Raw genomic sequence first — 22,222 nt, 5'->3', positions numbered from 1 at the left:
TCTGTGTTTAGCTTGCTCCTCCTTCCTTTTTCCTCTTAAGTATTTTCCACCGCACTTATGCAGTGCCTTGTACATAGCAGGCCTTTAACAAAGGCAAGCTTTTAGGATGTTATTTTGCACATCCTCCGGAGTACCTGTTAGAGTCTACCAAAAATGACGAAAAAAGTCATTCACTTCTATTTGTAGGATTCTCTGAAAATGACTCTCCTTCCAAGAAATGCTAACAGCTTAGCAAGGGCGGATGCCAACTCCGACATTAATGCCTTTCCTTTCCATTGCAGGAAGGATTTGAGGCCTCTCCTCATCCACCATCACTGTCTACATGAGGTTGGTAAAAGGAAACGTTTTCTTTTCAGGACCTCATCTGCTCCCCATCTCTGGCCTCTTTTTCTCCTTGCCCGTAACCGACTTCAACCTCCGTCCTTAGCACTTCACGCCCCCTCGCGTTCCTATAGTGCTTGAGGGATTTAAAAATATCCACTCTGACACAGAACCCGCCAGGCTTCTCCTTCTTTGGGGGTCGAAGCAGTTCCTTCGCTCTAAAACGCACAAGCATGGAAAAAGAATGAAGGAGAAAGTTGCACGCTAACTTAAAAAGTTGAGTCACAGCCCGTTACACAGCGAGAAGTTTTGCAGCGTGCCCCCCGAGTGCGTGGCGCGGGGTTGGGCAGGGGTGCCCTCTGGGGAACCCAGGAAATCGAGTCCCCAGGACAGTGAGGCCCTAGCCGCCGCCCACGGCGCGGCCCCCGCACCCGTGGCTCCCGTGGCCGAGGTCCCGCCGCCCCGGGCGCTGATGTCGCGCGCGTGCGTGGTGTAGCCCAAGCACCGGGCTCCGAGGCCGGGCCCCAGAAAACCCGGAGCACGGAGGGGGCAGGGCCACGGGCGCGGGGGCTTGGCGGCTGGCGGGGCTGGGAGAGGTAGAAGATGTGACGCCGCGGCCAGCCGCCGCCAGAGCAGCGGACACAGTGTCCGCGCCTGCAACCGGCTCCGGGGTGCTGCAGCTTGGCAGGCGGCTTTTTCAGAGAGTCGCGGCCGCGGACACAACTCATCCCTCAGCCCGGCCCGCGGGGCCGCCGGGGCTCGCCGCGCGCCAGGGCCGGCCGGGAGCGGAGCAGCCGGGCTGCACGAGGCTGGGGCCCCGCGGGCGCGGCCGCGCGCCGCCGGGCGGGAGGCTGGGGGGCCGGGGCCGGGGTCGTGCCCCGGAGCGGGTCGGAGGCCGGGGCCGAGCCCGGGGAGCGGCCTCTCCCCACGCGGCTCCTGCAGCTCCTGCAGCTCCCGCGGCTCGGGGGCTCCGACCGGGATCCGAAGGGGCCATGGCAGCCGGGAGCATCACCACGCTGCCCGCCCTGCCGGACGACGGAGGCAGCGGCGCCTTCCCGCCCGGCCACTTCAAGGACCCCAAGCGGCTGTACTGCAAAAACGGGGGCTTCTTTCTGCGGATTCACCCCGACGGCCGCGTGGACGGGGTCCGGGAGAAGAGTGACCCTCACAGTGAGTGCGCGCGCCCTCCCCTGTCCTCTCGCGCAGATCCCACTCCTGTCTCTGGTTGGGGGGACATATGGTTTGTTAGAACATGCTGCCCTCGGCGGTTTCGGGTTCACTGCTCGCCCCCTCTGGCCCGCAGCTGCGGTTTCGGGTTAGACGGCCCCGGCCTTTGGGGGTGTGCCAGTTTCCCTTGGTGAACCAGCGCCCGGGACCCGCAACCGCAGGCGTCTGGCCGCGCGGGCTCCCTTGGCCCAGACCGCCTGTCACGTGTGAGATGCCCCGCGCGGACCACGAGGGCTGCTGCCGAGCGGCTGCGGAGTTAAGCGTTCTTGGGAAAACAAAACTTTTTTCCCGGAATTCTACCCTTGAATTTCGCTCAGTATGACCTCAGGCAACTGGCACACACCACTGTCACCCATTTCTGATTCCCCCCCTCCACCTTGAATTGGCGAAAGCTGAAAGACCTAAACCAAAGAAACCTCCTGGACTTTTGTTTGAATCAGTAATGAAAAGGGGTACACAGCTTTTGAGAATTTGAGCATTTAACCCCAGAGCTGCGGTTTCCCCAGCTATAAAGTCGGGAAAATGTCTATCTTGCAACTGATTTTAGAATCTGTTAAAAGTGTGTGTGCATGTGTGTTTTCAAACTTTGGGTGTGTACAAGCCTCACCTGCGCGGATTGTTCTACCACTGCCAGATGGGACCTCTGAGTCTCTCATTGCCTCCTACTGAGTAGGGGCCGAACTTTGCACTTTCAGCAAGTCCCAGATGATTATCTAGGGATCACACTTGGACAGCCAAACGAGGAAGGAAATGGGGCACAAAATGGGCTGATGGAGTTGGAAGTGAGATGGACTAGAATATATTAGACTCTGTTGCCCTGTGAGTATGTGAAACATTTGTTTTAAAAGGTGTTTTAAAAGGAGATGTGTGCGCGCGCATACACACCTGGCACCCCTCATATACAAGGTCCAGGTGGAGAAACTGAGCCTGAGATTTGGCTGGGGTCTGGCGCCCCCCCCCCCAGGTGTACTGTTTTTAAGATGCTAATGGATAAGTGCCTTTCCACTGTTGGTGATGTGGGGGAAGAGGATGAAGAGAAGGCTTATAATCACACGCAAGTTGACAGAATGGGAATTGTATTTTTGTTTTAGGTAGGTCGCTGTTGTTTCAAAAGTAACAACCAGCAAAATACGCAGGTCTTTAATTTTCTTTAGGCCTGCTGTAATTAAAACCGTTCTTAATCGCTGAATCTGGTAAACTGAGAAGATGCTGTAACAGTACGTGCCGGTAGATTTCAGAAAATTTGTACTTGAGGCTCATTCTGCCAGTACCCTGTAGGCTAGCTCGGCTGATTAGGGCAAGGCGTGCGTATGTCCCAGGTAGTTTTGTCCTTTCCCCTTATCACATCAGTTACTTAAAACGTTTTATGATAGAGGTCAGAGGACTTCCACCAGACTAAGTCCCTGCTTGGGACTTCCCCTAAACTCCTTCTTTCACTACAGTAGCCAAGGAGTCGTTTTTCTTTGAAGCTTTTGCTATTCCTGTTTGCCTTATAATAAAACCACCCAGCAGCTGGTAAGTGGGGATGATTCTGAATCGCATACACATTTTCACCCATGTGAAAAAAGAGCTGTTAATTTTTTCTTTCCAACCACAGGTTGACTTTTCATGTCTGTAATCTTTAGTAAATTCAGTGGTTCTCACATAGGGATGGTTTTGCTCCCTAGAGGATATTTGGCAATCCTGCAGGCATATGTGGTTGGCATAACCTGGACGAGTGTTCCTGGCACTGATGGGCAGAGATCAGGAATGCTCCTCAGTGCCCTACGGGGCACTGGGTGGGACCCACAGCAGACCAATTTCTGATCCCAAATGTCACGAGTGCTAAGATGGAGAATTCTGCTAAGTTTGTAAGTTGCTAAAAGCTGGATGTTAGAAGTAAAGGTAGGAAAACAAGCAGAGCTCCTCCAGATACGGGGAGATAACTCATTTTTTTAGACACCTTTAGCAAGGCAGTAGACTGACAGAAATATAAACTTGACATGGACATATGTAGACCACTTCTATAGACATACATTTGACCACAGTTTGTCACAGGGCATATAGCTGTGTGCTACATGAAGACATTTTGCTCAACAGTGGATCACATATGTGAAGGTGGTCTCATTAGGTTTGCAAAGGAACAGGAAAATTTCTACTGCTTAGTGACCATGTGGCTGCCAATATGTCATAGCTCAGCACATTCACATGTTTGCAGGGATGCTGGTGTGAACAAGTTGTAATCCCAGAGTGCATATAAAAGCTGGGGAGGCAGTGGAGGACAGCGCAAAGCCTTGGGACCCTGCACCCACATGGGAGAGCCGGAGAAGGTTCCTGGCTCCTGGCTTCAAACTAGCTTGGCTTCGGCCATTGTGGCCGCTTGGGGAATGAATCAGTGGATGGAAGATCTGCTTCTCCTTCTTTCTGTAAATCTGCCTCTCTAATAAAAATAGATGAACCTATATTTTTAAAAAGCATGGCATATGCTTAGGGTACACAGTATTTGGTAATAGGCAACTGTGTTATTGGTTTATTTATTTGCTATTTTTAAATCATTGTTTTAGGAAAGCAGAAGTTTACTGTGAAACAGAAAGCCATATTATCCCGGCAGCAGTCTTCTATAGCTGTGTTTATCTCCTCTCTTGATTGTATCATCTTCTCTTTTGCTTAATGTGATCTCGGGTTTTTGTTCACCACAGCGGGAGCAATAATTATATATATATATATGCCATAGCCTGGATCTGCAGTAGGCTCTGCTACCTAGGTTGGCACAGGTGCACTCTGTGATGCTCATATAGGGATGAAGTTGGCTGTTGAGTCATTTCTCTTTTTGTATCTCCATCATCAAATGATGGCATGACTTTTCTGAGAGTTGACCAATTCAGAAGGAGACCGATGGGAAAGACAGAAGCAAAGAGTGTGGATGCGTCACAACAATGTCCTTGCAACCACATGCTCCTGTTTGCCAAACCAGACAAAACTGACCAGCATTTCTGGTCAGTTTTAACCCTGGAGAGATGACAGCAAACTGGGTGATGGCCACTGAATTATAGCTCAGGTATCTAGATCTGTTTGAAGTGGGAAACACAGGGTTTCCTGCCTCAAACTGTTCTTGTCCATACAACCTATTTTTTGTTGTTTGTTTGTTAAGGCTGAGTTCAACTGTGGTCGTATTTTAGCATTAATATGGATTAAGTTTGGACTCAAGCTGTCCAGAAGGACTGGAATTGAAAGGCTAAGGGGTGAGGTACTAGTTACATGCATAGTAACTAGGGGTCAGCTCAGGTATAAAAGACCAGGCATAGTGAGGAGGGGGCCAGACAGTGAGCACAGAGCCCCGCTTCTTCTGAAATGCAAGTAGAAGAAAATGGCAGTGCAGATTTTTTCACTTTCTCGTTGCAGTGGCAGGTCAACTTTGTTTCATACCTGGGGATCTTATGAGTTGTTTTTACTTGAAGTGGCCCAGTTCCTGGCACAGTGTTCCCGGAACAGTCTTCTTTGACACAATTGCCTTGATAAAAGCAAGATGTGAAAAGCAGTGAGGGAGTCGGCTTCTCCAGCGAATGTGCTGCACCCTGCCTGCCTATTGGTCTCCTGATGTTTTGCCAGCCTCGTTCAGTATCCAGGGGCATGGGACCCCTTAGGTGTGTACCCTGCAGTTAATGAACCATGTGACAAGGTTTGGGAGAGAACATTCTATCACAAGTGGCATCTACCATATGTGTTGACATCTAGAAACTGAAATGTATGCTGCTTGTGTACATTTTAGCATTAAATCTATCCCAGATGCTCTTATTTAGGGGAGAGTGAAGGTACTTAGAAGTGCTTGGTCTCTTCCTGGGCTGCTTCTGTATGCTTCCAGGCTGCAGAGGATGCTGAAGCTGGAGGACTGTTGGGGGGATGGTGTTGAAGTCCTGCCCCACGTGCCCACCATGTCTGTGTGGAGTGGTGGGGGGAGTCAAGTCACTGACTCCCTTGCTCTTTGCCACTGTGAGATCCATGCAACCCCAATCATAAAAACATATGCTTGGGGATCAGTGCTAGGGCTCAACAGGCAGATCCTCCACCTGCAAATGCCAGCAATCCCTCATGGGTACTGGCTTGTGTCCTGGCTGCTTCACTTTTCATCTAGCTCCCTGCTTATGGCCTGGGAAGGCAGTAGAGGATGGCCCAAGTTCTTGGGACCCTGCACCCACGTGGAAGACCCCGAGGAGATGTCTGGCTTCAAATCAGCTCAGCTCTGGCTGTTGTAGCCATTTGCGGAGTGAACCAGCAGATGGAGGATCTTTACCTCTTCCTCTCTCTATAAGTCTGTCTTTCCAATCAAAACAAAACAAAACAAAACAAAACAAACAAAAACACGGACTTAGGAAATCTAGAAGCCTTCAGATCCTGCTCATCAGTTTTGCAGAAGAATGGGTTGACGTGTGGAAAAGTAGCAGACTGCTTGCTGATTTTTATGTTGCCCACCTGTTCCCTGGCTGATTCTGCCTGTCCTTCCCCAGCCTCACTTCTCACCGCCATTCAATCATGGAGAGGGCCTACTGGACCGCAGGCTCAGGGTGCTGAGATGGACACCTTCCTCCTCTTCAGCTTGCATTCCTGAAGCGTTTGGGATACCCACTTTTCCTTCTTTCATCACTGCCTTTATGTAAATGGAACCATTGATTTTACTGCTATTAGGTTTTTCCCCACTGCTCACCTTTTTTTTCTTGATGATATCTGGCAAATGAAACCCACTTATTTGCCTTGATAGCACAATGTTTATTGTAATGCTATTTGTGTGCAGTAAACAAATGAAGTCAGAATCTAATAGCTCATTTAATCCTGCAGGCCATGTAATGGGTACAGCAATGAAAGGACAATTTGTGAGTCATAGATATTACCACACCTTAGGAACCCTTTCAGATGAGTTAGATGCCAAGTGACTTCAGCCTCACAAAGGCAGCATCCTCTCAATGATGTCCCCTGAGGGCTTTCACTGTGTTTATAAATTGGCCATTATGTAATTAGAGTTTGATGGTGGTGTAACAGTTGGGTTCTAAGCATTCTCATTTTGATTTATGATGCCATTTTACATGGATGGCCAGGATTTTAAAGCTTAGTTTGAAAATAAAATGTTACAGATGTAGTAAACAAAACAAGACTCATCGTTTATAAGCATCCAATTATCTTTATTCATCTACACATGGATCAGTATCTTCATCATAGGATATTGAGAAAGGCGACTTAAGGTCTCACATCATTAGAACTGCTATTTTTCTGACCGCAAGTGGCTTGTACAACAGGACGATAACTACACAAGTGTCGTGGTCTTTGCATGTTTTTCCAATTCCTGTGTGTGTTGATTTTCCAGTCAGTCAGCTGTGGCCTCTTTGTCCTGCAGCACACATCTGTAAGAAGGCTAGCCGAAGGAAGAGTCTGTAACTAAGAAACAGCAAGGAAAATCAAATACATTTGGGATCCAATCTTCATTTCTTGATCTTATTTCATACTAGGTTTATTTTACTCTTCTTGTGTTTGTGTGTTTTATTTTGTTTTAAAAGTGTGTTTGAGAGACAGAGCTGCCATCTTCTGGTTCACTTCCCAAATGCCCACAAGGGTCAGGGCTGAAGTTAGGAGGTGGGAATTCAATCCAGGGCTCCCATGGTGATGGCAGAAACCTAACTCCCTGAGCCATCTCCTCCTTCCTGCCTCCCAGGGTCTGCACTGGTTAGAAGCTGGAATTAGAAGATAGAGCTGGGAAGTGAACCCAGGTTTTATGATATGGAATGGGGCTGCCTTGACTGCTAAACACCAACTGCTTGTGGTATGTTTGAGCTTGTCACTTCCTGTGTTCCAAAATTTGAGGTACTGTTTTAACTTCCTACTGTCAGTACTCAATAGATAGCTAATTCTTGATGGTAAAATAATTTGGAGTACTGATTTTTTTTTTTTAAGATTTGTTTATGTGAAATTCAGAGTTAGAAGGAGCAACAGAGCAAGAATCTTAATCCACTGGTTTATTTCCCAGGTGGCCGCAGCAGGCAGAAATGAGCCAGGCCAAAACCAGGAGCTTCAACCAGATCTTCCACACGGGCAGTAGGGACTCAAGCGCTTGTGCCATCTTCTGCTGCTTTCCCAAGCCATTGGCAAGGAGCTGGGTTGGAATGGAGCTCCTGGGAGTAGAACTGGTGCTCCTATGGGATGCTGGTTTCAGAGACAGTAGATCTGCCAACTGTACCATGACAACAGCCCCTGGGATTCTAAGGATTTAGATCGAATTTTCATTGTATCATTCGAAAATATATTTATGACACCATGATTTTTCTGTCAGCTCTTGTATTCTCTTTTCCTGTCAGACTCCTGCTCTAATTGTTAGAGCCCTGGAGGCCCTCTAAGTTAGGTTATTTATAGTCGCAGGAATTTAGGAGAAGTGACTTTCAGGCACCTCACCCATTGAGCCATGGACTGTGGTTCTTAGAAGCCAGACTAGTCCCATTCTAAATCCTTGTGGGATATTTTTAGTTTGAAGAAATTTAGAAGGCCCAGAGGCGACAGACAACCCATCTTCAGTGTTTAATTTATGTCTCATTCCAGCTGTCTTGTCACTCTTCTGCACAAGGTGACTTTTGACTTGACTGTTGTATCCTTTAATGCTTACTCATTCATTCATTCCGGAAATCTATACTCTGTGTCTGTATTTGTGTTTTCAAAGGGCCATTGAGTTCCTCAAATTAACCTCACGTCTAAGTTCAATTCCTCAATGAAATGCTGAAAAGGGAAGAATCAGCAGTTTGTAAGCTGTTTTGGAAGCTAAAAAAAGAGAAGGTATTTGAATTTTAAGAGTTAAAATGTTCCGTTGAAAGGAATGATCCTGTTTTAATTCATAGTTAAGCTGTAAATTCATTTGTCGTAGAAGTTTGTAATTATAGCTCAAGTTAGCTGGGAGAGATTTTTAAGGAAATCTAGCCAAATCCTGTGAGTAGAGTGTTCTCTAATTAAGCACTTTAGAGACCATGACTTGTACATGTTTGTAGACATTGTAAAGGATCAGGTGCCTTCAGGGATGCTAACTAAATGTTCAACAATGAAGTAAACGTCCTGTGGAATAACTGTTCACGTCAATAAGTTGTGGACAGCTTGCTTACAATTTGTTGTTTTCCTGATACAGTGATGTGTAATTTTAAATGTAATTATATCTCACAGAATTATTTTTGGAAAATATTTGGCAATCTTAGTGGCTAGCTATTGGCTTTTAGGATATTATACAGAAAGGAGAATTAGTTTTCTGAGAAAACATTTTTAGATCTAATTTTATTAAAAACATGTATGTTTGTGTACTATGTGATATAGATTTTTTTCAAGTAAGTTATTCATTCTTGTGAATGATATCTTAGAGTTCTGTACTTCAACCTTGTCTCCATTTCTTTTTTCAGAAATTCTCTATTTTAAAGATTTATTTATTTGAAAGGCAGAGAGGGGAAGATTCAGAGATCTCCCATTCACTGGTTCACTCCCCAGTTGGTTGCATTGGCCAGAACTGAGCTGGGCTGAAGCCACGATGATCACGTGGATCTCCTGCTTGGGTGATGTGGGCCCCAGGACTTGGACCATCCTCTACTGATTTTCCCAGGCCATCCACAGGGAGAAGCAGAGACAGAACTCCCATTTACTGATTTATTCCCCAAATGCCCGCAACAGCCAGTGCTCAACTACATGGAACTAATTAGTTGTGTGGAAGGAACTCAAGTTGCTTTAGCCATCGCTACTGCCTCCCAGGGTCTTGGTTATCAGGAAACTAGAATCAGGAGCTGGGACCAGCAACTGTGATATGGGATGTGTCTGTTGTAATACCAAGCTACTTGTCTGTCCTCATTTATTTTCTTTTTTTTTCTCATTTTCTTTTCTGTCCCCCCTCCTGTCTCCTGCTTCCTCCCCTTCCTCCACCCCCCTTTTCTCTCCTCCCTTACTCCCATCTGTCTTTCTTTCCTTCATAAGATTTATGTATTTATGTGAAAGCCAGAGTTACAGATAAAGGCAAAGATAGGGAGGGAGAGAGGAACAGGTATTTCCTCTTTTAGTTCACTCCCTAAATATCTATTAATGCTGGACCACACTGAACTCCTGAAACTGCAACCCAGGTCTCCTACGTGGGTGGGCACACCATTGAAAGGACAGGTGCACCCCAACTTGGACTTAACATACATGAAACTAGCACTCCTTGCTACCAAATTTTTGCATGTAGTGAAGTTATTTTGGTCTCCAAAGCTAGGCATCATGTGTGTTTGTTTTTTTATGTCTTTCTCTTCTTCCTTCGTGTGTGTGTGTGTGTGTAAAGTGTTTTGTGTTTTTCAGCCTTAGTGATTTGGTTTCTGTGTCTCTTGATTTCCTCTGACCTTCTCTTTCCTACCATACCCAGGCCTACCTGGCCTTCCTTCCTACTTTTCAGCATCCATAATCCCCAGATGGTGCTTTAATTATAGTCCTGTAGGGCCTGGCATTGTGGTGCATTGAGTTAAGCTGTGAGCTGCGACACTGGCATTCTAAATGGGAACGAGGTTCGTGTGTTGACTGCTCTACTTCTGCTGCTACTCCCTGTTAAAGTACCTGGGAGAGCAGCAGCAGATGACCCAAGAGCTTCGGCTCCTGTCACTCACCTAGATGGAGTTCCAGGCTTCTGGCTTCAGCCTGGCCAGCTCCAGGCTGTTGCAGTTATTTGGGGAGAGAGTCGGTGGATGGCAGATTGATCAGATCCATCTCTCTCTTTCTCTGTTGGCTTTCAAATAAATGAAAATCTTGACGTCGTAGTTCAGTAACTTGAAAGAGCCATCATTATTACAGTGATTGATGTTTCTTCATATGATTTGGAAAAGCTTTCTTTTATTACTAATTCTCTTGATATCCTCCTCCTGTTCGCCGCTTTCTTTGTAAAGATCTTATTTGAAAAAATGTAATGAAAAAATTGTACGTATAGTATGTGATGTGATGTTTTGTTACTTGTATACATGGTGTGAAAATCAAATCAGGGTAAGCATATCTGCCTCTTTTAACGTTTATCATTTTTTGTGTGGTGAAAACATTGAAAATCCCATCTTTTAGCTTTTCAGTGTACAACAGTATACATAATCTGTAGTCATTTTAGCATGCACCAGAACTTACTCTTCTAACTGTAGGAGAGGAACTCCTAACTCCCTCTCCTTCCCCTCCCACTCTCCCCAGCCTCTTGTTATGACCATTCTGTGCTCAACTTCTATGAGATCAACTTTTTTTAAATCCATATGATTGTGACTATGCAGTATTTGTCTTTCTTGCTGGCTTATTTCCCTTAACATAATGTCCTCCAGTACCATGCATGTTACTGACACACTCATATTCATTTCTTTGGGAAATACCCAAAGTAGTGACATTATTACATCATTTGGTAGTTCTAGTTTTATTTTATTTTTTTAAATATTTATTTTTATTGGAAAGGCAGATCTACAGACAAGAAGATACAGAGCAAAAGATCTTCTGTTCACTGTTTCACTCCCCAAATGGGCACAACTGCTGGATCTTAAGCCAGGAGCCATGACCTTCTTCGGGTCTCCCACATGGAAGCAGGGTCCCAAGGCTTCAGGCAATCCTCTACTGCTTTCCCAGACCACAGGCAGGGAGCTTGGTGGGAAGTGGAACAGCCGGGACATGAACCTACTCCCATATGGGATCCCGGTGCGTGCAAGGCAAGGACTTTAGCGAGTAGGTTACTGTGCTGGGCCCAATAGTTCTAGGTTTTTTGGGGGGGAATTTCAATACAATTTTTACAGTGCTTTTACTAATTCCCCTTCCCTTCCTCTGAGGGCAGACATTCCCTTTACTCTACAGCCCTGCCAATGCTTATTGTCTTTTTTGAACAGCATTTATTTGAAAGGTACAGTTAAGAGGGACAGACAGGGATCTTGCATTGCTGGTTCATTCTCCAAATGGTGTCAGTGGACCAGTGGGACTTGTGTTCATTTGGGGTGGTGGGATGACAGGTGGCAATGACAGCTGCTCTGTATAACAGCCATTCTAGCTGGAGTGAGGTGGTTTAATTTACATTTCCCTGATGGTAGTGGTATTGAGTATCATTTCTGTTCCTGTTGGCCATTTTTGTCTTCTTTTGAGAAATAGATATTGCTTTTAAAAAATAATAATAATTTATTTGAAAAGCAGATAGAGAGAGATCATCACTCATATTTTGCTTTCCCAAGTGTATCAGCAGGGAGCTGGATTGGAAGGTAAGTAACTGGGACTCTAACCAGTGCTTTGCAATGGGATGCCTGTGTTGCTGGCAGCAGCTTAACTTGTTGCTCCTCGATGCCCACCCCAACTGCCAATTTTTGATGGGATTGTGTGTGTGTGTGTGTGTGTGTGTGTGTGTGTATTTCGCTACTGGAGGAAAAAAATCTTCTTAGAGCCAGTTCAGCAATCCTTTTTGCAATTTTTCTCCTGCCTTCTCAGAATGGTTTGTGCTTCTGCTTTCTCTTAGTCCTTGAGCACAAGTCTATGGAACACAGTGATTTTTTGCCACAACTAGTTGTTGGTGTGTCTGTCTTCTTTACTGGTGCTGTGAGCTCTTTGTAGGCAAGGCCTCTCAAAGATGTTTGACAAGTTAAACCGGTGACCAGTGATGTAGCCATGTCTCTTAACTTTGTTTCTGATTTTTCCTTCACACCCTTTTTCTCTTAACCTTTGACAAGACTGCTTTTTAAGTTGTAATATCCTCTTGGTCCTCCTGCCTTATCTTAACCCTAATCTGTTTCTTATATCCATCTGTACTCATTTTTCCTTTTCTGGGTACTGTCTAAAGATTCAGTACAAGGAAGGTAAAAGGGACAAATTGTGTGGGACAGCTTTTCTGCAAACATCTTCCACATCTCCCACATTAGGCCAAGGAAACAACAAAGGTGAAACATGATCATTTGTTAGGATAATGTACTGGGAGCTTCTCTTTTCAATTATCGAGTGGTCTGTCAGTATTTCCAGTCCATAGGAAAGATTTGGGAATTCACATATTCTCCAGATATTTTATGCTCCCTCCCCCCCCACCTCTTCCCTATTACTCAAGCCTAAAACTAGTGAGCCATTTTATAAATTAGAATTGAGACCCATATGGTGCCATTGTTGGTGTCTTTGGGGGCTATGATGAAATGACACAGATAGTTTCATATTACTCAGATTGGTGAGCTGGTGTTCATCATAGAAAAATGTTAAACTCTGAAAAGGATAGAAATGGTACGACAAAGTGAGTCATAGTCTTTGTGATGTGATGTCTGAAGCTGTGGGTGGGAGAAGCTCCTGAGTGACCCGTCTCATTCTGCTGCTTTCTAAGCTGAATCATTTTGTAAATAGAAAACAATTCATAAGTTCTTAGGTGGTCATTACATAAATAGGAAATGGGAAAGAATTAAAAAATATATCAATTTTTAAAATGACTTTTTGAGACATTCTTTAGAAATGGGACTCCTGCTTCTATTACCAGGTACATATTTTAACTCAGCACCTACTATAAATCTTTGTATGTTTCCACTGTTTGCATTGATTAGGTCCATTTTCTTCCTAAATATTTTTTTCCATTGTGCTAAGTCTCATTTTGACCTTTCAGCTCACAGCTATTCCTAGCTTTGGCTCATTTGGAGAAAATGTGTGTTTGCTGGGGGGTGATGTCATTTGCTCAGTGGCTCAGTGACTGCTTGAATTGTATGGGATTTGAAAGGTCCTTTTGATTTTGGAAATTCCGATTCTGGGATGGGGTACTCCTGCGTTTGGCTTCATTAATCCTGTTCTGGTACTTTTCGTCTTTGAAGAAACGGAAGTTAGGAGAACATTTTTCTGGGTTATAATTAGTTTTTAAAAGTCGGACTTCTAATCTTATTTCTGTATGTTCTTTAGGGTTAAACATCTAGTCAATAAAAATTCTATTTGGAGTGTATTTTTGAGCGTTAAATTTTTTCATGCGTATTTGCATTTATTCATTACTACAAACACAATAATTTAGAAAAGGGAATATAACCCAAGTGGGATTGGGAGGCCCGTATTACTGAAGTGCTTAGTGGAGTCCTGGAGAAATCAATGTAGAAAACAGGTGTTGGATTAAAAGTAATAAAGTACAGTGATACCCTCAGCTGGTAAAAGATGGGGAAGAAAAGGTGCACATCTTTTTCTGGAGAGAAGGCATTGTAGCTGTGAGCTATTCAGTGGATCCGTCCAACCATGTTCATACAACCAGGGAGTGCTACAGGCACTAGGCAGAGTGCTTTTGCCCTGCAGTAGAGGAAGAGCTAATTGATTGGCCTTCAGTGCCATGTTCTAGGACCTTGGTATTTATATAGTATAGTTAATGAATGTGTCAAGTTCTTGAGAACATGCTGCCTGCAAGCTTTACAACTAACAGCTGTTTAATCTTGAATACAGAGTTATAAAGTAAGTTTCATTCCTCATTTTCCTGATAAGAAAAGTTTTTTTTCCCCTTTAGAAACATGACCCGTATTCACTTGTGTGCATTGTAGACTTTTTACTGTTTACAAGTTATGGCCAAGATTCCACATGGACAGTGTAACAGATATAGTGTTGCAATTTAATGATTAGTTATTTACTTAATTAATTTGAAAGGCAAAGAGAAACCCAGAGGTTTTTTTCATCTGTTGATTCATTTTTTGAATGCCAGAGCAGGCAAGACCGGCCAGATTGAAACCAGGAGTTTGGAACTCCATTTGAATCTCCCAGGTCTGTGATAAGGACCCAAGTAATTAAGCTATCACCTGCTGCCTTCCAGGGTGCATATTAGCAAAAAACTGGAATCAGAATTGGAGCCTGGATTTATTTATTTATTTAAAGATTCATTTTATTTCCATTACAAAGTCAGAGGAGGAGAGACAGACAGGAAGATCCTCTGTCTGATGATTCACTCCCCAAGTGACTGCAACGACCGGTGCTGTGCTGATCTGAAGCCAGGAACCAGGAACTTCCTCCGCATCTCCCATGCGGGTGCAGGGTCCCAAGGCCTTGGGCCATCCTCAACTGCCCTCCCAGGCCACAAGCAGGGAGCTGGATGGGAAGTGGGGCTGCCGGGACCAGAACCGGCGCCCATATGGGATCCTGGTGTGTTCAAGGCGAGGAATTTAGCTGCTAGGCCACCATGCTGGGTCTTGGAGCCTGGATTTAAACCCAGAAATTCTGATACATGATGTGAGCATCCCCAGTGGCAGTCTATGCACTTCATGAATGTATGCTTATATGAATGTATGTATACATATGTGTGTATAGATATATAAAGGTATATATAAAGGTATATATAGATATATAAAGGTATATTTGTTTTAAAGGGGGAAATGGGATAGAAAAAAGGGCTGAGCCAAGCTGAAGCACAGAACTTCATCCTGGTTTTCACATGGCTTTCAGGGACCCAAGTTTTTGAGCCATCCCTTGCACCCTACCAGAGGTGGATTAGCAGGAAGCATAAGCAGGACTTGATACAGGATGCCAGCAAGGTAACTGCTGCACCAAGTGCCCGCTCTGCCCTTTATCTTTAAATGGTATCACCTTCTTTCGTACCATCCAGACCCAAGACTATCAGTAAATTTTTCTTCTGCTCTTTTCCTAAATTCTCAACTTCTGTATAAGTTACAGCTCTGCAGTGAACTTTAAACTTATGCTGTTCTCTGCCTTCTTGGTTGAGGGTAGGGGCTGCCTTGCAGTTCTAGCCCTGACTGTGAGAGCTACTTGCTAGCCTTTCTCATCTGTGCTAGCTTGTTAGCATCATCATAACAAGATAATCATTGGTTGGGTGAAAAAAATAGCAGCCTATGTTTTTCACAGTTTGGAGCATCAGGTATTGACACATTTCTTTCTTTCTGGATTTGCAGATGGCAGCTTTCTTGATTTTTTGTTTTCGTGGGATGCAGAGAGCCAGAGAGCTCACATTGCAGTGGGCAAGGATGGGCTGAGGCTGACCTTTGGAGCCAGGAGCTCAATGCAGGCTGCCTACCTACCTGGTGGCAGAAACCCATTTCCCTGAGCTATCACCACTGTTTCCTAGAGTCTGCATTGGTAGGAAGCTGGGGACCTGAGCCAAGACTGGGAATCAAATCCAGACACTCTTGCATAGGATGTATCTTAACTATTGTCATAACTGTTAGACTAAATGCCTGCTCCCTCTTGTCTCTTGACATGTTGTTTCTGCTAGCTTGTGCCCCTCGTGTGTCTTTGTAGGTGGTTATTTCTTCCTGTAAGGGGACACCAATCTGATTGGTTTAGGGCCCACCCTAAAGGTCTCATTTTACTGTAACTATCTGTTGAATGAAGCTGCTAATATAGTCTGATGCGTTATTGCTGACTTACAATTGAGCTATGACTTTAAGGGAAACGCCACCTAGCTCATGACATCATCTAATCAACTGAACGTTGTTCCTTTCCAGAGTAATTATTCAACACCTGGAGACTGTTTCTGTGAGGAACAGCTTTGTTCACCTACTGCACTCCTCAGAAAAATGCAGTACAGACTTGAGATAATTCCCCATGTGCAGGGTCCTTGGGGCTTACCGTTGTGTGAGTCCTGGAAAAGCCTGTAAGGCTCACAAAGAATAGCCAGCAATGGTGATAGTCCTGGATGTGTAAAAGTGAAATAATGATGTGTTTGGGTATCATAGATAGCAAGTAAGTAAAAATATTCTAGGAAGGTTGAGAAGACTGAGGAAAAAAAGAAAACAGAGCAAGTTATAAGTAGAAAACTGTAATGAAGGATAGTAATGAAAATAGATGTAATATGTTGATTTTGATGGAATATTTGACTGCTTTCATCATAGTATCATTTTGTAAGAAACTATTTTCATTAGGAGGGAGCCTAGAGTTTTCCATATTTGGCTTCTTAGGCCAGGATCTAAGCACTAAAATCTGCAGCCGATTTCGTAACTGGTTTTATTGAACACTCCTACCTTCACTTTTGATTTATTGACTGTGACTGCTTCCTACTACAACGGCAGATACCTCTCAACACCGCAAATATTTAGTGAGGCTTGCTTTTGCCATTTTTTTAAAATTTAATTATTTTTATTAGAAATGCAAATTTACAGAGAGAAGGGGAGATGGATCTTTCATCTGCTGGTTCACCCCCGGTGGCTGCAACGGCTGGAGCTAAGCTGATTCGAAGGCAGGAGCTTCCTCCCACGCAGGCGCAGTGTCTTCAGACCCAACCTGCTCAAGCACAGGCACCTTCAGCTTGCTGGATTTGATAATATAAGTATTTTGAGGCAAGGTTTTGGTAGGTAGGTTTTCTGTGTGAAACCTGTAGTTTTTCAGGAAGATGACAAGAAATGTAGGGGAACCGTATTATGAAGGTGTCAGGGCCACATTAATGGATGGCATCAACGTGAAGACGTGTGGGTGTCATGCCCAGCTAACATGAACCTTCATGGAGAGAGGACTTTCACTTCATATAGTAGCGGAAAGTAGTTGCCAGGAAACCAGAAGGCTGCCTATGCTAAGAGGGGAGGCCTGAACCCAGTGGTAAATAGACTAGGCTGAAGAACTGGTTAAGAGCCCTTGGGACACAGGGCCTCAATTGGCATTGCAGTTGCCTGGGATGATCAAAAGGGGGAGCACTCTAGGAGTAGGTAGCAAGAAGTATCCAGTAGACAGCCTGTTGGCTATTTCCCACGGGCATACATTTGGCATGGGACAGGGGCAGACCAGGCTGAATCAGTGCATGTAGTCCACTGGCATATCCAAACACCAGAACAGAGTGTGGGTTGGGCCGGGTTTGGTCGCGACAAAACCAGCGTACAATGTGGAATGTCAGGGCGAGGTTACCGGTATGAGGGGTGTAAGGACTCAGCCGTTACACCAGCTGGCAGAAGCTGGCGCTGGGGAGTAGTTCTGTCGAGTCAAATTGCGGAACCACCCGAAAAGTGCATAAACCGGGACAGTGAACGAACCAGGAGGGAAATAATGGGTTCCCCCCTCCAGGGTCACTGCTCCCGCGGGAGGACATGATAACTTCGAAGGGGGTTGGGGTGGCTAGACAGGGCGGAACTTGACAACATCTGTGGGGGCTGGATGGCTGAGCTGGTTAGTCAGAACTAAGCTTTAAAACCCAGGGACAAATATAAGACCTAAATGGGATGTGGGACAGACTGGACTAGCTTGCTATACACACAGGCAAACCAGGATAGGGGGCGGGCTTGGTGGGGGATATTGTGGGTTGCCCCGACTAGGCCGCAACCCCCACTGGCTGACGCAAGTGCCGAGTACGTGATAGGCAGAACCAACGTAGTCTGCAACACCCACTGGGTCCAGAGCAATTCCAGTCCGAAAGCAAACCAGCCCAGGAATTGCACCTACAAACTGATTGTGGCGATGACCAGCTGGACTCAGAACCCTAGCCAAGAGAGGACGGAGGACAGAACGGGTCAATCAACCATCTCAGATATATGTTGGCAGCGAAAACCAGGCGAATGAAGACTCTATGATGGACAGTGTCAACCAGTGAACTCTACAACGATCTCATCGAAATGGGAGTGGTGAGACTGGCAGTGATGCATAACTAGAGAAATATTAAAACCACTAGGGGTTGATCGCAGCTAAATAGTCTCCCCAAGAAGCTGTACATTCCATCTGGACAATGAGCAGCCGGACTATGTGCTTAGCATCTGTTTGCAAGGGAAGAATCTTGATTGAATTTGAACTGTAATGCTGCAACGGGGTGGGGGGGGGTCCACCGTGGGGGAGGGGCATGGGGAGGGCTGGGGGGGGGGGAACCCCAGAGCCTATGAAACTCACATAATGCAAAAGAATTAATAAAAAACAAAACAAAAAAAGCAGCAGTGAAACAACATGGAAAGCTTCTGGTCTAAAAGGTCCTCACCTGAATCGGGGGGAACAAAACCTTGACTTTGCATTGCCCAGTGTGAAGAACATGCGTGGAGTCACGTGAAGAATCACCGTTAACTGGGTGATAGAAATACTTATGAGCTTCATGGGAAGCAGATCCAGTAAAAGGTAGGAGTTGAACAAAATGGAGCATTTTTACTTCTGTGCTTAGAAGCACATACTTGAGGGCCAACTTGAGGTAATATTTCAGGTCAGAGCATCTCAAACACAATTACTGTCTAGCCCTGAAACCATTCCTTATTCCTCCAGAAAATAACACTGAGACAATGGTGAATGACAGATAATGGAAGTGTTTTTTCCCTCTTACACAGCATCATATGCCTTCTGGAGGAAGCAGAAAGAATAAAGGAACAGGAAGGGTAGGGAAAGTGAAAAGTAGAAGAGAGAAGGTAGGAAAAGGGGTGGAGGAAAGAACAAACCAAGAACAAGCATGAAGAGGTTTAGGATGGAGCACACGTTTCTGGTCAACACTCCTGGTAATTGGTGGCATTGGGCTCTTGGCACTATGTTCACAGGGTGGCTCCAGATATGGCAAGAGGGAAGGAGCAAAAGAAAACAAAGTGACTCGCTTCTATGGCACAGGCAAAGGAAATATATTCAGTCGTTGTGATTTTAGGCTCCTTTTTTGGGATGGAATTTAAGTTATGGAGCCAGAAGCTATTTGCTTTTACTACTTCGGTGTCTCTTAAAAGGCTTAAAAAACACTATAGGAGTTAACTGTTTGTCTTTATTATAAAGAATAAGACATAGTAGAAGCAGATGGTTTTGAGAAAGAGAAGACACCCTCACTTGTTTTCATCCAGCCCCCTGCACCCACATTCCATGTCTCAACACAGATAATTGCTGCGGTTGAGCAAGGTTTCAACATTGCTTCAGCCAGCTAGCATTTGATGATTAGTAAGTGGGGAAATGATGCAAGGACCAGCTTCAAAGGGAATAGCACGGTTGAGTACCTGGCAGTGGAAGAAGATTGACACCTGCTGATATCTGGTGCTTGGTTATGGGGCTAACCGAGCATCCAGCCTCACTAAGCTTAACTGAAAATTCTGAACTGGATGATTTCTCAGGCCAAGTGTTAAGGTTTTTCTACTCAACATTGAACTTTCTGCTGGAGGTTCCATGATTCAGTTTTGGGCTGATGATATCCTTAAAAACAGTCATGGTTAGAAGTGGCCAATCCCTGGAGATGGTCAGAGAGCATTAACAGCCCTTTCATCTGAAAGCAGGTAGACACGTGAGGCTAGAGTCTGTATCTGCCAAGATGTGGCTTAGCTGCAGCTCTAAAAGGCAACTTTTATCAAAGTGGAAATGCAGAGGCAGAGTTGGAATGGAGGTGGAGCAGGAACTGGCTTTCAAACTAAGGCCTAGAATTGGTGCCTTACTAGGATCTGTTGAGCAGCTGTCCTTAGGATGAAGAAATGTGGTGCTTTCTGGAGCGATCCTGATGGTCCAGAAACCCCTCAAAACAAACAAACAAATGAACAAACAAACTAGAATAGACAGACAGAGAACAACTAGGAAAGCTTAGAAACAGACAGGAAACGGTCAGCCGGGATGCACTTATAACTCACTGGGTGGGACACAAAGATCAGTTACTCCTCTCTGGGGTGATAAAGATTTCTCTACACACCCCTCCCAAAAACGTTCACCTAAACTGTTGACATATGTCCTGTTCAAGTTACAGAGTTAGACTACCCGAAAAACAACCAGGTTCAGCAAAATCATGCTTTAATGCTATAAAATGCTAAATACTAACATCAAAATAGACAAGAGACAGCTGAATAGCAATCTATAGCCATTTTAAGGTATATAGAACATGGTTGAATATAAACCAAAATTGAAATGTCTATGAGGAAGTCACAGGTTGTGGTTGAGAACCTGCATTTCCCTAGTAACATATTGGTTAATCAATACCATGTCAATTAATGCCACAATGTTGTAAATGGTTGTAAATATTATGTTGGGGTTTTTATTTGATTGGGATGATACTCTGCTGGTTCTACCTTTAGACCAGAGATGGTCTCACCAAGAAACCATTGAATTTACCAGGACAATAAGATGCTGGACTTTATGCTTGGTAAATACCTCCAATGAAAGAATCTCAACTGAATTTGAACTATGGAAATGCAACAAGGTGGAGCAATCCACTATGGGGAAGGGGAGGGTTTTGGGAGGGGCGGGGGGGAATCCCAGTGCATAAAAAAAATGTGTCACATAATGCAATGAAATTAATAAAAAAGAAAAAGAAAACAAAAAGAAATGTGGTGCTTTAATCAAGGGAGTGCGCGTCCTGGCCCTTGCCCTTGCCTCAGGCTGGCTCTTCTCATTTTTCTGCTGATGTCATTATCAGTTTCGTTTTCACATCTGTGAGGTAACAGGCTGACCTGGGTTAATTTCTCTGCTTACTAAACCTTACCAGTTTAGTGGGTAAGTTAACTTTATTTGGTTTAATTACTTAATTTTTAAAAACACCAGTTTTCTCTTCTACGAATTTGGGATCCCAGCCAATAATAGCTACTATATTGATATTGTAATAACAAAGTGGCAAATGGTAACTAGGTATTATACTGCTGTTTGTTGTTCCTGAATCGCACTTCCATTTTAGAATCTGTTTTTGCTTGTTTTGCTTTATTTTGTTTGAGAGAAGAGAGGGAGAGCATGCTCCCTTCCATTCGTTCATTACCCAGTGTCTGTAAAGGCTAGGGCTGGGCTGAGTTTGGAACCAGGAGCCAAGTTTGCACGTGAATGGTAGGAACCTGACATATCACTCCTGCTTCTAGGATCTGCAGTCAGAAGCCCAAGGCAGTTATCCACTCTAGGTACTGTGTGTGGGATGTGAGCGTCTTCATCTTAAGCAACATCTTACCTGGTGTGCCAGATGCCTGGCCTCCACTCTAGACTTGTATATCTCATCTGCCCTCCGTTGTTTCTGTTGCCTATTGCTATTATTTCTTACAATTTTGTGGATTGTATGGAGTATAGTGATATAATTAATTCGGGATTTCTTGGACAATGCCAGTCAAACGGTGATTGGGACAGGAAACTCAGAAACTACTTTGCTGAACTTTGTGGTACTTGGCAGGGCCGAGTGGACCCAAGGCTCTCTCTCTCCATGTGGTCTCTGGCTGAGGCTGGCTTAGACTGCTTCACATGGTGGCTGGGTCTCCACAGCAAATTCCGAGTGTAGGCAGCAGTGTCCCTTAGCAAAATTCAGTCAACACAGGCAAGACTAGATTGAGTATGGGAGGGGCCAGACAGGGTGTAAATATTAGCAGGTGTGGTTCATTCCGTTTCAAAATACCTGCTGTCTGGAAACCTGGCATGATGTCATCTTGAACCTAACTTCCAATCAAGTAAGTGATTGTTCTCTTTGATGAACATGTGCTGGGTCATAGCTGGATATCTTCGTTTTCATCAGCCTTCCAGCCAGATCATTCTGCATCCCTTTTCATATTCCAAAATTGAAGACCTGAATTATATCCTCCCACCCAACTTGTTGCTTTTTATCAAAATCCAGACTTCATGCAACCCTGGCTTTATGTTCTGTTGCCAGTCGTCTCTGAGCAAAGGCCTCATCCTTATAGCTTTCCAGTGCTGCTACTTTAAACACTTCCTAAACACCTTCAGTGTAAAGCATTTCGTCTTAAAAACATGTAGTATTTTTATGAATATGATTGTATTACACTTAATCATCTGTTTTTCTGAGCCATCATTTACCTTACCCAACTCCATTTATGTAACTTATTTTATTTCATCTACCCTCTGGAATCAGGAAATGAAGAAAGAAATTATTTAATGAGAGTACAAA

General features: G+C 44.6%; 1 protein-coding gene across 1 annotated transcript in view; it reads left to right on the top strand.

Annotated features, from left to right (window-relative positions):
• The first annotated feature begins 832 nt into the window (after positions 1 to 832).
• Positions 833 to 22,222, top strand: part of FGF2 (fibroblast growth factor 2) — a 56,172-nt gene continuing 34,782 nt past the window's right edge. Inside the window, exon 1 of the mRNA XM_058666887.1 lies at positions 833 to 1,491. Within this exon, the coding sequence (XP_058522870.1) occupies positions 1,314 to 1,491 (178 nt within the window). The 5' untranslated portion in view covers positions 833 to 1,313. The remainder of the gene's footprint in view (positions 1,492 to 22,222) is intronic.

Source organism: Ochotona princeps, chromosome 7 (genome assembly GCF_030435755.1).
Source record: "Ochotona princeps isolate mOchPri1 chromosome 7, mOchPri1.hap1, whole genome shotgun sequence".
Taxonomy (NCBI): Eukaryota; Metazoa; Chordata; class Mammalia; order Lagomorpha; family Ochotonidae; genus Ochotona; species Ochotona princeps.
The sequence above is the reverse complement of the archived record's forward strand: the minus strand, read 5'-3'. Positions and strand labels throughout refer to the sequence as shown.